Source organism: Parasteatoda tepidariorum, chromosome 11 (genome assembly GCF_982258835.1).
Source record: "Parasteatoda tepidariorum strain Cologne lab strain chromosome 11, Ptep-v5.0, whole genome shotgun sequence".
NCBI classification, from domain to species: Eukaryota; Metazoa; Arthropoda; class Arachnida; order Araneae; family Theridiidae; genus Parasteatoda; species Parasteatoda tepidariorum.
This window is the reverse complement of record NC_141765.1, coordinates 67,185,360-67,200,586: the sequence shown is the minus strand read 5'-3', so window position 1 is coordinate 67,200,586 and position 15,227 is coordinate 67,185,360. Positions and strand designations below refer to the sequence as shown.

Sequence of the window (15,227 nt, the reverse complement as noted above, 5' to 3'; positions counted from 1 at the left end):
TTTCTCCTCTCATGTAATCAAATGCGGATTAGTTCCATCAAAGAGTCCCCCAGAACTGTGAAATTTCTCCCAATGCTTGACCCATGAGTTCCCTTGTCTCCTGGATTGGGTTCAAAATTACAAGGCTAAGCAGTTGAACTTTAGTAGTCGTAAACCCAAAGAATTGGGTTCAACGACGGTTATTAAATATGAAACATAAAATGTCGTAACTAAAATAAACAGAGTCCGCATTAGAAGGTGTTCATTTTAATCCTTTAGCTGTCTCATGAAACATAAAAAGTCTCATTTCAAATTACTCTCCTCTCCGCATAACAAAACCAGTGTTCTTTGATTGTTAGATAGGGAAACAATAATATATAGATGGTTAATCGTGTTAAGCTAAGCACAAATGTCACTAGTATTTAAAATTCATAATAAGACTTCCATGTTACACTTCCGGTTCATTTTTATGTCCAAGTGTATAAAAGGCACCATCCTATACTGTTATTGTACGTGTATTGTTTTCAATGCGACTGTGCCATTCAATTTACAAATACATTTTACTTTAGCTGAAAATATAAAAAGTTGATGATAGCACTTGAAACATAACAAATTTTATACTTTATTTTGTCACGGTATTAATTTCCTTAATATATTTACAGTTATCTACCTTTTAAAGTTTAGAAATTCATATTTACTTTTTTCAGAAGTGCCCAAGCTGATGACGAAAATTCAAATTTCACCTTCTATCAGCACTTCCACACTAATAATCCTTGGGATACTCAATATGCAGGTATAGCTGAAGCTGCAATGAGATATGGGTATCATTCAAGTCACTGTTTCCTAGGTGATGGAAGAAGAATACCGGTAATGATTGCAAAATACTTCAAAATTCACTATTATATTATATATGGTGATTCAATACAGTGGTTACAATCATGGAGTAGATAAAGGACGATGATACTTCCATCAAGGGAATTAAGAATTCTATAGCAATCTATGGCAGAAAATGTCAACGTAAGCCGCTAGGGACGCTTCCCTATTATGAATTTCCTATTCGTGCACTTTTGAACTGCCATTTTCATTTGAATAAATTATCTTAATTTTATACTTTTTTGATAATTATTTTCACTAATTGCATTCTAAGAAGAAGGCTCGGAAGAGGCTTTTTATCGTAATTTATATCACTAAAAATTGTTAATCAAAATTACTAAAAATTGTAAATCAAAATTACTAAAAATTATTAATGTATGCAAATTACTGAATCGCACCAATATTGCATAAAAATATATGCTAATTCCTCGCTAATGACGCACATTGCGATCAATCTGCCCCTGACGAGCCATTGCGCAACTACCGTTAAAGGTTTAAATTACATCTCTAAAGTAAACAAGGCCCTACTAAGAATTTAATGAGCAACGTCACTCGATCCTTACTTTTGGATTTCGCTGATCGGCGGAATGTTACACATTAATGCCGTGCGACAATTCTTAATCCTTATAAGCCCAACTTCCAGTTTTGTAACCGTTGTACTGAATTACCTTGTAAAATTTAACCAAATGCTAAAATTTCGTTTCATTCTAGATCCGACTTCTTACGAAAATATAAATTGATGAAAACTAATTTCGATGATGCGGAAAAACTGTTTTATCGTAAATTGCACAAAAGCAAAGATATTTAATTCTTAAAAACTCAAAGATATTCTTATTTAGAACTCTCCCTTCTATCGCCACTCTAGCATAAAAAACGCTATCACAATCGGTGGAATCAGTAGCAAGGTAGGTGGGATGAAAGACATCAAAGCCATTTTGATTGTTTGTTGAAATTTGAAGTTGTTTCTTTTAATAACCTGTCAATTGTTTCTTCCAGCATTCCAGTATTCCTTAAATTAGTTTTCGTTTTGATCCTGGATCAAATAATAATTTGTGGACCCTCTTGTACTAATTTCTCGTCTTCATTTTTGACAAGGATTATAAAAATATTGATTAAGGGTGGTCGTTACAAAACAGCTTGTATGTATAATTTAGAATCCGTGAGAAAAAAAAAAGGCAAGCACATTAGCAATTCCAGATTTCAGTGAAGAAAAAACAAAAATGGTATTGAAATCTTACAAATCATTACTGAGGAAGGAGCCTAGATTGCTGAGTGGTTGAAGGCACTGAGCTGCCATTGTATAAGACTGGGGTTCAATCCTCAGAATCCCACCTAGTTTCACGTCGATGGGTTAGCTTGTCTGAGAAGTAAAGACTGCATTGTGCAATGCTGATAAAATTGCATTAACTATGTCGTTGATCATGAACTTGTGAAGCTCCTTCAACTCCATTATCCTGCCTGGCTCTGAGTAGGCTAATGTGGGAATGCTTTACTTTACTGAGAAAGGCGGGGGGGGGGAACATCAATACCTATTTGATTGTCTGATTTGTCTTTGATTGACCTGTTTGATGATTTGTCTTGTCTAAAACTTGTCTTTCGATTCTCTATTATCTCTTCCAATCAAATAGATTTTGGTAGCGCATTTTGTTTCTTTACGTGACTATTAATTAGCGACTCCTTATAAATTTTTAATCACTTTTGACAAAATTCTACGAATATAAAATAAAAGGAGGACATTTAGAAACATCTTGCATTTTTATAATTAAATATAAATTTTTAAAACTAACTACAATTTCATTGTGAAACTCACAAAAAAATTATTTTATCTAATTTGTGTGGAGTAAAAAAACTTTGTATCCTTTGATATTATTTCATAGATGCCTGGATTTGTTACTTATCCAAGAAATATTCGACCATACAATGAACCATCAAGATGTACATTTTCTTCTTCTACACAGGAGCACTGGAGAGATTATCACGTTAATCTATTTCAAGAATCTACACCAAGTTCATCAAAATCATCAGAATGTTCATTAATTCTTTCTTTGTTAACACTATTCTTCCTACAACTTAAATGTAAATTAGTGTGCAGGTGTTGATAATAACACAACAAACATGTATATTCATGATTCTTCATCAAAAATAGGAACATCTTCTTGCATTATAAATCTCTAAGTTATACCTCATTTTTCATTCAGATTTTATTTACAGGGTATTACATTTAATCTATTTTTGTAAATATTTTGTGTTCTATTATAGTACTACCGTTAGTTACTTTTAATGTAATTTCAAATGCTCAAAAATTGTGAAAATTGAAAATAAACTTTCTATATACTGTCTATACATTGTCTATACTTTCTATACATTGTCAAATTTTATTTACAACTTTTTAGAAAATGGTCATATAATTTAGAAATGATTTAAATGTGTGTTATATCATAAATTGTTTTTCGATTTATTTATAAACTTTTTTGAAATAGATTTTACCCAGGGTGTGAAAAAACTCAGAAATTTTTCCCGTTCCCTGAGGACGGCTTGTCCAACAATGTTCCCGTCTTCCTTTGAAACTAACCCGTAGCTTCCAAATAAATAGAAACATAATTTTCTCTTATTTAATGCAAAAATTTTTATAAACTGCACAATAAATTAGTAGTTACTAGGATTACATTATGCAGTAATAAACGAAATACTAGGTTACTAATAGTAACGTAGTATTTATTTTATGAAATAATTTAATTGACAAAGGTCAAATTATATGGAGTGTCAATTTATCCGAGAGTGTTGCGTTTTTTAAATGAATCGAATATGACGTTTGCAAGTTCCACAATCAAGTCAATGATTTACAGAGGTGGTGATTTACACAAAAATCTGAAATGGATTTTCCATTAAGGTAGATGTTCATAATTGCGCTTAACGCTTCTTGTTTAAGACCAGTACGTAATGTGTTATTTTGTAAGTTCATTGCTGAAAAGCCCCTTTCAACAGCTGCAGTACTCCCAGACAGAGAAAACATCAATTCCACCACACGCAATATGTTGCTATATTTCTAGATTAGAGGGTCATTTTAGAAGTGAGGCGCTAGACTCTTGTAAGATAACAAAAATTGAAAATGTATCAGGAACATTAACTGGAAAATGACAGTTCGCGCGAACGTCGGATTCAACAAATTCGTTGTCCGCGGGGATGGCAGAGGACGGGCGGACGGGATGTTTTTCGAGCTCTGATTTTACCCCTCTTTTACCATTAAAAAAAGTAAACACATGTTTTATTCAAAAACAGTAAAACCTTTCTTATAGCGAGATTCCAAATGTAAAGAGCGAAATGGAATGTTTTTAATCTAAAGATTGCAAGTAATCTTCATTTGCAGGCAAGTGATACTATGCCACAGTGGTTAAAAAATGTGTCTTCTATGGCAACTTTTACCCTAACCAGCATCAAATTAATGAGTACCAGATTGTGTGCTGTCAAATTGTCTTAACCTCTATGATCCCCTTGACAGAAAATTAGAAGGAAAAAAAATCTCTCTCTTTTGTAGCTTACTGCTGATCCCTCAAACCTTTGAAAGCTTTGAACTTTACTGATAAAAATCACCTCTAAAGTTATAAAATAATTCTCTAAAGATTTCTTGAAAAACTTGAAAAAATTTCAAAAACTGAAGTGCTCCATAATTTCAGATAAGAATACTAAAGATGTTAGCCGGCAATTATCCGGTACCAGGCCAAATATTCATTACCCAGTACCCGGATCCGGTTTTTAGTTTGTGAATATTCGGCAGGCTTCACAGAAAATTTTGCAACATTTTGACACTTAGAATTTTTTTTTCTCTTAGGACAATTTCGGACAACTCCTGGAATATACAACATGATACTTATGCAAAGGGATGGGAACTAACAGGAAGTGTCACAATGGCCTGAACGAGAACAAGGAACGCAAGGCGGCTTGCTTCGACAGAATGTTTTGAGTGAGCAAGCTTTTAACATTGAAAGCACTGTAAAAAATTTCAAGCTATGTTGCGCCAAACATGGTATTCATTTGCTGGCTACATGAATTGGTGCTCAGTTTTACTATATAATGGTGCTCTTACTAGCTCCAAACAACGAGAGAAGGTTGCACCAAAAATGAGTATTTTGAAAGAACCTAAAAGCAGCGAAAGGTTGCACCAAAAATCAGTGTTTTGAAAAGAACTAAAAGTGAAGGAAGGTTGCCCCATGATTTGGTATTTCCAAAAAGCAGAGAAAGTTAGCATCATTATAAAATATTTATAAAAGAAAGAGAAGATAATTTAAATCAAGTTTAGATAAATCAAATTATAATTTAATCATTTAAATCTATAAAAATTTAAAAGAAACTATTTTTATTTTAGATGTGTTATGTGACTAAATTACTCATACAGACATTGTAGACATCTGTTGGCGCCTTGACGAATTTCGGTAACGCCATTTACGTCAACCTTTTCATCTAGTTATAAAAGTTCGTTGTTCATTCTCGGATTGAATCTATGGTCAATCCTATGAATATGTAAACGAAATTAATGACACAATCCTATGAATGCGTCATTAATTTCGTTTTAATAATATACCTACTTCTATGGGGAAGTTTTCAGGTACATGCTTAACGTAATTGCTGATATATCCACTCGGGATATTACTTATTTCGTTAATGTTAATTATTAAATAAATTGTTGTTATTTGTTCTTCACTTTTTGATGTTTGTCATAATTGGCATTTTGATCAACATGAATTCTAATAATTTGCTATGTTGAAATTAGCCAATTAATTACTCGAAACATTTTTTTTTTTTTTTTTTTTTTTACGAATTTAAACTACAAGTACAATCTTAAACTTATTTTAATGAAAATTTGTAATTTCTACATTCAAAAGCGAAAATTATTGTAATTAACTTTATTTGTCATAAAGTATTTGCAGTTAACTACAAAAAAAATGCTTTTCCAATCATGGCCTAATTGACTTTGGTACTGTTTTTTTTTTTATTTATTTATTTGCTAGCAATAACATGAACGGCAATAAAAAATTCCGTGTGTATTAATTGTACATCGTAGTATATTGTACGTGTTCACGGAAATATTTATTTCGATACATGCTTTCAATTCCTAAAATTGCTACAGAATAGCAGAAACTGAGATTCAAGACAATAATGCAAAATGTAGATAATCAAAGCTTAACCCTGCCCCGCCCTCGTCAGGGGGCATCAGGGGAACAAAAAGTAGATAAATGATTCAAACTTCAAAAAATGCTTGCAAAATGTTAAAAAAAAATTTTGCTACTAATGATTTATATGTTAATTTCCTTATGCCTTGTAAAAAGCCTGTTATATTTTTTATCTAAAAATATTATTTTTATATTTATTCTTTCCTCATTACTAACCAAGCACAAAATATTAATAATGCTAATGTAATGATTTTAAATTAAAATGTAATGAATCTAAATTTATTCGAAAATTCGTTAGTTGGCGATACTAATCAACACCTCCTAGAAGTAGAAAGGCCTCAGCACGGATCAATTTAGTAGTCCGATGTGACGAAGTTAACTGCACAGTAGACGAAAAATAAGAAAGATGTCACTACGTTAGGGGTACTAAGCTGCGCTGTGGTTCAAAATACAAAATATGTCATTACGTTTGGACTACTAAGGGATATTTATGGTAACCCGTGCTGATGCCTGTTCTTTCCAGGAGGTGTTGTACACATCGTGTTTGTGTTTGGTAATAATTTTTTTGTGGCGCCATTTATTGTTTTGTGCTAAAATATATTTTCAATCAAAAAAGTTTTGTATAGTGAAACCTCTCAGGAACGACCTCTCTCCGTTCCACAGTAAAATAGTAGTTGATGGAGGTTGATCGTTCTTAGAGGTTACCTCCATTGACATCAAAATTGTTATAGAAGGTACACAATTTTTCGCAAACCATTCTAATTTTAGTCAGTATCATTTTCTTGGAGCGGAAATGTCACTTCTTTTGACGTCATGAAAAAACGTATTGATGAATGAAATTTAGCGTCTGTGAAAATGATCCTAACTGATATAATTATGAGTAAAAACAAATTCGCCAATTATGAATGATAAAGCTTTTTTGAATAAATAAACAATTATGTTTTTTAAATTTTCATTTACTTTTATATCATAAAAATTAGTTAGCTTTAAGATACTTGCTTTTTCTAAAGTAACTTTTTTTTTTCTAATTTAACTTTCAACTCTAAAAGTAAATCATTGATAGCATCGTTTTTAGTACACTCTGACTGCAACTTGAGGTTGTATCTACCAAAAGAACTCTCTAAATAAGAGCCTCACACAAATATTTTGAATGCATTTTAATCTATTTATTTGTTTTTCTAATGTTTTTGATAATTTCTCATGTTTCCTTAAATGACATTTTCCGTATTTGGTGCAGAAATTTTCCCGGTAGCTGGGAGGTTATAATGGTCTCTCTTAAAAGTTACCTTCAACACAAAGCATATGGAAAAAAATTCCGTGCCTAATGCCTATGGTCATAAATAGAGGTGGTCTTTAATGGAGGTCACACTGTAGTTACATTCTAAATCTTAAATTAATGAACTAAAATTGAATAATTAACAAATAATTCTAACAAAGATTGTCTTGAAAATAGTATGCTGTATTATTAATTTCTCAAAATTTTAGTAGCAATGCAACTCCAAACTGCCATTCGCTGTTTTTATATTCTTAAATATTTCAGAATTTATTTATTATTTTAAATGAGAGCAAATTTTTATTAAAATAAAAATTACAGTCTTTTCTTTTCTCTATACATATAATATCTCTATCATTCTCTCTTGTTGTTGTTGACGTATCCCTGTTTAGGCGGAGGGGTGCAATTGTTCTTGTTTTCAAATGGCGCCTTCTATGGCTAAGAATTCGACTTCTGCCACACCATACGTTGCACCCGCTTATAGGGCGGACCCATTCATACATCCATTCATTCATCTACAGATCGTAATTTTGACCTGAATCAGAGAACGATCGATCTCCAATTCCCCAGAGGTATTGACTTGTTATGGAAACATGGAGGACTTTTGCGACTCGACAGATTTAACGTGCATAAGTCACTTTACTACACGAGGAGTCTTCGGCCGGCGGAGTTCGAACCCACGATCTCTCGGACATGGGCCCAGCACCCTACCAACCAGTCTATTCTGGCCTTTATCATTCTTTCTCTATATATAATATATTTCGCCATTAGCATGTAGATAGTAATAGGAGGAGGAAATACGTTAGTTTCTTTCATGATTTTCAAAAAGATTAAAAAAAATTTAAGTTACGAAACTATATGGAACTTAAAACTAAAAAAAAGCATCGTGGAAATTTTAAAAGATATTTTTTTAATTAAATACGAAAAATATTAATAAATAGGAAAAATATAAATAAATAGGATATCATAGTACGAAAACAGTAACCCGGAAGTATAGGGAATCAAGAACTTGCAGCTCTCCCTAGGGTAGAAAGTACCATCCATATGTTAAGTAAGGAAGAAAGAAATTACTGTTAAAGATGGCTAGATAAAAAAATGTCAGAACCTTTATGGATGCCAGATGAAACTTCAATTATTTAATTATAATAATTATTTATATTATATATAAATACAGTTACAAATATTACTACAAAATTTTTAAGAAGTTAAATCTTATGTTTAAAGATTTAATGGATGGTGTTTTTTAGACTAGAGTGCACCGCAAGTTTTTTACTGCCTATACTTCATTGGTTACTGTTCCTGGTGTATTTTGAAACCATTTGGCTCCCAACGTGATCATTGTGTTTTGGGACTCTTTTGAGTAGTATTTCCTGTATACATGTATTTGTCACCTGATTTATTATTTGTATTTAAAAAAGGAATCGTTATTTGAAGACCTATCATTTCATGACGTAAGAATCGTCGTTGGAAAAAAAAAGAATAGTTAAAAAGCACTTATTACCTTGTCAACAATATACCAACTTCGCAATTTAAATCTGAATGATAATTTGTAAAATGAACATAGTCTCTCTGATCAAGCAATATGCTAACACTAACGATATTGGTGCACGGCGTGCAACTAGAACAAACAGTAAAAGACAAATAAAAAGGGGCTAAATCGGGTCTGCCAAAAAAGCGAGTGCTTTCTAATTCCATCCATCAAACTTTTTAAACTGCATTCTAATATTCATAACTTTCATTTCTAAATCTAAACCACGTCACCTTTTTTTAACAATACATCTATAAATAACTAAAACAAATTTTCCCTTTCAACTCACTATAATTACTTAATATCATTAATATCTAATGAAGAACAACACAGATTTGTGCTCGGAAATTATATAATTTATTGCTTTTATTAAAAACAAAATTATCTATTTGAAAATATCCCCGAGGCAGAATAAGCTCTACCAAGAAGCTCTATACTTTCTAACAGGAAGTAAAGCAGGTCAAGAGCTCGAGATTGTTGCTGATTGCATTTACATTAAAACATTAAAAACACCATCCATAAATCCATAAGTGAGATAACCTCTCTTCTCTTCATCAGAATGGAATAATTTTCTAATTTGCAAAAAAAAAAAATTCTTTTAACAATTTGTTTCCTTTCTCTGAATAAAAAAAAGTAAAAACTATTTTAGCGACTCATGAGTTACATAAAAGTAAATTTTTTTATGATAATCTAAAAAGGGAAAAAGAGAGACTTTTATGTCTTATACTTTTCCCTAGACGGCAGCATAATTAGAAACCGACTTTTTCATTTCAATCTAACATACGTTTTCACACCAGATCTGATACATCTTTCCTTACTCCCATTGGAAAACAAAATGGGCTACACGTGGCGTATAACAAAGATCTCTACAAATAGCAACATGCTTCGACCATTAGCGTAAGGAGAGTCATAGAAGAAGGAAGTACGTTAGTTTCTGTCTTGATTTTCAAATACATAAATTAAAAACTTTTAAGTTAGGAAACTATATGGAACTGAAAATTGCATTGAAAATAATTCTAAAAGTAAACATCATGGATTTTTTTTAAAAAATTAACAGAGAAATGAACAATGAACATTGCAACAATTGAACATTTAAAAAATTAACATTAATAAACTTAAAAGTGCACTTTATTATGTAAATTATGTTTATTTTAATTTCTCACTTGTACTTTTCTTGTACTTGTTTTTATTTTTATGTTGAATATGCACATTTATATGGATGTCATGCACTATTAATCTTTTTCAACTAATAGGAGAATAGAAAGAGGAAAAACTGATGCAGAGTTTTTCTGTTTAAAAGAGAATTTATCATATCACAGAATGAATTAAAAAAGACAATATGAATTAAATAAAAAAATTGACTGAAGCAGTTTTTTACGAATTTGAGATTACAATACTCGAATACGTTATCTGGGGAGAAGACCGGTTCCATGAGCTCAAACCTCGCAGACTTCGAACGAGCTAGGAAGAGAAAAATGACGTCATTTTGACGTCACGTTTCTACTCCTAGGGAAAACCTGAAACCTCGCGCTTTCGAACGGATTTTGCTCACGGGCTGCGATCTTCATTTTTCCTCCCATCTATCGGAAAGCTTTCACCTAACAATTTGCTGGTGAAAGCGATTCGAACGTTCGAATAGGATGCGTTTAACGCTGGGATTAAATTAGATTTCCGATTTCAAAGATAATTTTTACCCAGATATTTTATGATTTTTTATAATCATTTACCTAGATATTTTATGAATATATTTCAGACATAATTTTTTCTCTCACAAATTTATTATTTCATATAATAAATGGATTAAGTAATTAGTTTCGGTTTCTAGCAGAACTTTAATAAAATCTATAATAATCCTGCACGACTTTAAATAAAACGTGAACATTTTTTCTGTTCCAAATTTTTGTGTATTCTTAGCCATAATATGTTTAGTATAATTATTGCCATGTTTTTATTAACTTTTATTTTAATTACCTCGAAATATTTTCAAAATATCTGCAGAAAAAAAATGGAATTTTTTTCTTTAAAAAATTGGTGAGTTATGACTGAGATTAGTGCCAAATAAATAAAAAAGATTACTATAACTAAAATAGTATAAAATTTAAATAAGAATTACTATAAATTGTATGCTTATTTTTAATCCGCTATGCAATTTTCTATCAGAGATTTGAAAGAATTGAAGCTTTTAGAATATGATCGGTTTTGTAATTTTTATAAAGTAGTTGATTAGTTTAGATGCATAATTAAGAAGCATAATTTCATTTATTTTCACTTGTCTTTTGAGTTGGGTAGAATATAAGTGGGTAATAAAAAGCATGGAATATGAAGAGCGGAAATTTTTTCGATATAATCGTTTTTGAATTATTATTAAGTTGCAGTTAAATTTAGATGCATAATTAAGAAACATTTTTATTTATTTTTTTATTTTTCTGTTCATACTTTAAATGCGAAAATTTCATCTTTTATTTTCTAAGACAAAAAGATATTTTTACTCTTATATCTATCTATAATGCCAAAATATATTCGACAATTTATTTTTTGAAAAATTATCTATTATTTTTAGGAATAAAATTTGTTAAGATTAAGATTAAAAAAAATTCTAAAATCACCTTTTTTAAAAAAATTTTTTGTTAGAAATAGCATTAAAAAAGCAATTGAATAAGAAAAGCGTTTTAGAGTTATTTCTTAATCTTCTGTTTGACATTTGATCTTTTTAAAATAATTACTCCTTTAATAAAATGGTAAGTAATAAGTTTTAGGGTGGAAAAAAAACTTAAGCATTATTCTCTTTTCTGTTTCTCTTTTCTCCATTAAGTATCAGCTAAGTTATTCTAAAGATATTCACTTATATTTATTTGTTATTATTAAACTAGCGTTATTATGTTTTTATTCAAGTAATACTTTAAATTATCTTAATGTATGCGATTAATTCTACTTCAAAAAGCTTTTTTCGAATTTTTGCGGCGTGTAAAAAGAGAGAATTTTTTTTGAATTGCTTTAGCATAATTTATTTATATACAGAATGGTAAATCATAAGAAAAAAATATCCTGCGTCAATCAGAAAAACAATTGAGAAAATTTTGTTCTTAAAAATGTGTGCAATAAAAACTAGTTGATAATTTGCATCGAGCTAAACTACTAACACTAATTTGTGATAAAATAAAATCACGAATAATCCTTATGGCTAGACCATTTTCCATTGCTGTACATACAAGGGAAATGTATAACTAAAAGTTCTAACTCCCAAAAGTTCTAACAAAGTTCTCATGACTTGGCACCCTTGTCTTCTGAGTTGGATTCCATATAAGAGCATAATAAAAAGACCGGAATATAAAGAAAGAAAACTTTTTTAATAAAATTGTTTTTGAATTAATTGTTTTAAAGTTGCTGGTAAATTTAGATGCATAATTAAGAAACCTTTTTTTATTATTTTTTTCCTTAATTTTCCTGTTCTCAATTTTCCAAGAAAAAATTATTTATATTTCTAGTCTTATAATTATGACATCGAAATATACTCGAAAATTTGTTTTTTAAAAATTATGTAATATTTTAAGAAAAAAAATTGTTAAAATAAACATTAAAAATTTTCTAAAAAGAAATCAAGTTGTTTTAAATATTTTGTTTAAAAATTGTACTAAAGAAATTCTAGACTAAAGAAAACTTTTTAGTTATTTCTTAAACTGTTGTTTGACATTTGAATTTTTTAAAATACTTATTGTTAGTATTACAAATTTTAGGGAGAGAAAAAATCAAGCATAATTGTTTTCTCTGTTAATTTTTTTTAATTATTAGCTAAGTATTAATAATTTGCTAAGTATTATTAATTTTTAAATATTAACTAATATATTCTGTTTTACCTGTATTCATTGGTAATTATTATACTAGTCTTTTTTTGGTATTATTCGAATAATATTTTAAGTTATCCTCATTGATGCAATTAATTCTAATTCAAAAAGTCTCTTGCAAATTTATGTGGCACTTAAAACAAATATTTTTCCGAAATACTTTTTCATAATTTATTTACATACACAATGGTAAATGATAAGGCGAAAAAAATAAAATCCAGCCTCAAATATAAAAACAATTGAGAATATTTTGAAATTGAAAATGTGTTTAATTGAAAGTATTAAAAATACTTGTAACGAATTAAACTTTAAAAACGAATTTGTGATATAAAAAAAATCACGAACTGCAATTATGGTTAAAACGACAATAGTGAAATTGTGTAACTAATAACTCTAGCATGAAATTCTTAAATAAAGTACAACTACTTGGCATCCTTGTCTTCTGAGTTGGGTTTAATGTAAGAGGGTAATGTAAGGCAAAAAATTCATTGCAGAGAATTTTTTTCCAAATCTAGTTCAATATAACACAACGATTGAAAATACCATTTCCAAAAAAGAGATAAATTATTAAATTTGAAAAATAAATATTGCATTGTTTGAGTTGCGAATTGTAATTTATTATAAAAAATATTATAAAAAAGAAGAAAATAATGTTTTTCTTGAAAAAATAACTTACAATTATTAAAATGTATAAGTTTGCAATTGCGAAAAAAAAAAAAAAAAAAAAAGAGGAATCATAAAAAAGAAAGTGAAAAATTGAAAAAGCAGTTTCTTTTAAAATTGTAAAACAAATTTTTTTTAAGATTATTTAAACTAACAATTATTTAAAAAATGCTAGTTTAAAGTTTATTTCATGCATTCTACCGATTTATTAAAGTTTATTTATTGCGCGTTATTTTGATACTTATTGTAGCTTTAAAACTAAAAGATTTTAGTGTTATAAAGTATAAAGCTACACATTTTATCAATTGCAAATAATAATAAAAAAAAATGTATAAATAATAGAAGGTAATAAAGTAATCATAAATATAATAAAAATTTTATAAATAATAAAATAAGTAAAAATAGAAAATTGCAAAATTTTGTGAAATTAAATATTAATCATTAGTTCTTTAAATCTAAAAGCACTCGATAATATACATATAATTTCTAAAGTTTCATAATCTAGTGATAAAATTTCTAATTGACTCAATTACATTTATTTAAAACAACATTTAAAGTATGATTTTTAGAAAAGGTAATAAATAAAGATGTATTTTTTATTTTAAGAATATTTCTTATTTTTGGCAAACTGTTAGTAAATATAGTTATAGGTAAATCGATTCTCTAATAATAAATACAATAATGCAAACAAGTTTAAAACGAATACTACATATTAAATTCTTGAAGAAAGATCAAAGATTAAAATATGTAGATATTTATTTTAGACTATGCATGTAACTGTCAAAATGAAAGAAGAATACATTCTCTTTCTGAAAGAACACTGTAAACTCTGGGATAGAGGTCACGACCCCTAAGCGAAGGGAGAACGATTAAAGGATAAACAAAAGCCATTGGTCACTTTCTTATAACTATCGATACAAAACGTCACTTCCTAGGGGGAGGGTCCGAACCTTTCTTCGAGGGCTGGGATTCCCTTCACCGCTCTCTTCGGGAGTTGCGAGGTTTGGATTTTGTTTTACTATCGGACGGTGGTATAGAATAGACTCCGGGGAATAGTGGCGTCACCGTCCGTGTTCGAAGTCTGCGAGGTTTGGGGTCCATGTCTTGACCATCTCCCTTCCCTCTCCTTTTCTTCTCAATTGAATGGATGGTTGACCGAGTAAATCTAAGCACAGATGGCGCTGGAAGTCAAAATTCTCTGTAGGACTTCCGGGGTATTATTTCCGACTGATTTTTACGCCTAAGCTTAAAAAACGCCTAAGCTTACCTTTTACTTTGTTAACTATATACTAACTTCGACATTTAGCCCTAAATGATAATTTGTAAATATGCCAATACTACAATATGGTGGAACGATATGCTAATACTAACGTATGATGGTGCACGGCCAACACCAAGAACAAACGGTAATAAGTAAAAAGAGACTAAATCAGAACTCCCAAAAAAGCTAGTTCCTTCTAAATCTTACAACCATGTCACCTTTTTTAACAAGACATCTCTAATAAGCTAAAACAAATTTCTATTTCAAACTTACCAGAATTACTTACAATCATTAATATCTTATGCAGATTTGAGCTTAGAAATTACATAATTTATTTGAAAATATTGCCTCGCAGAATAAGCTGCAGTAAGCCACTGTATACTTTTTACCAGAAGTAGAGCAGGTCGAGAGCTCGAGATTGTTGTTATTTACATTTATATTGAAAATACCATCCATAGTACACAGAACTGACATAAACATAGTTTTTAAAGAAAGCGTAGAGAAAATTTAAAAAAATATTTTTTACAATTATATTCGAAAAAGTATTACTGAAAGGAAAGATATCATTAGCGATCACAACACTCGAATACGCCATCTGGGGAGAGACCGGTGTCATGCCTTTAGCCCTTCTCCCTTCTCT

At 29.8% G+C, this 15,227-nt stretch overlaps 1 protein-coding gene across 1 annotated transcript in view; it reads left to right on the top strand.

The window, feature by feature from the left end:
* LOC107437531 (DBH-like monooxygenase protein 1) overlaps positions 1-3,191 on the top strand; it is a 95,625-nt gene extending 92,434 nt beyond the window's left edge. The window contains exons 14-15 of the mRNA XM_087155487.1: positions 687-846; positions 2,730-3,191. Coding sequence (XP_087011613.1) covers positions 687-846; positions 2,730-2,951 — 382 coding nt within the window. The 3' untranslated portion in view covers positions 2,952-3,191. The remainder of the gene's footprint in view (positions 1-686; positions 847-2,729) is intronic.
* Positions 3,192-15,227: the final 12,036 nt, after the last annotated feature.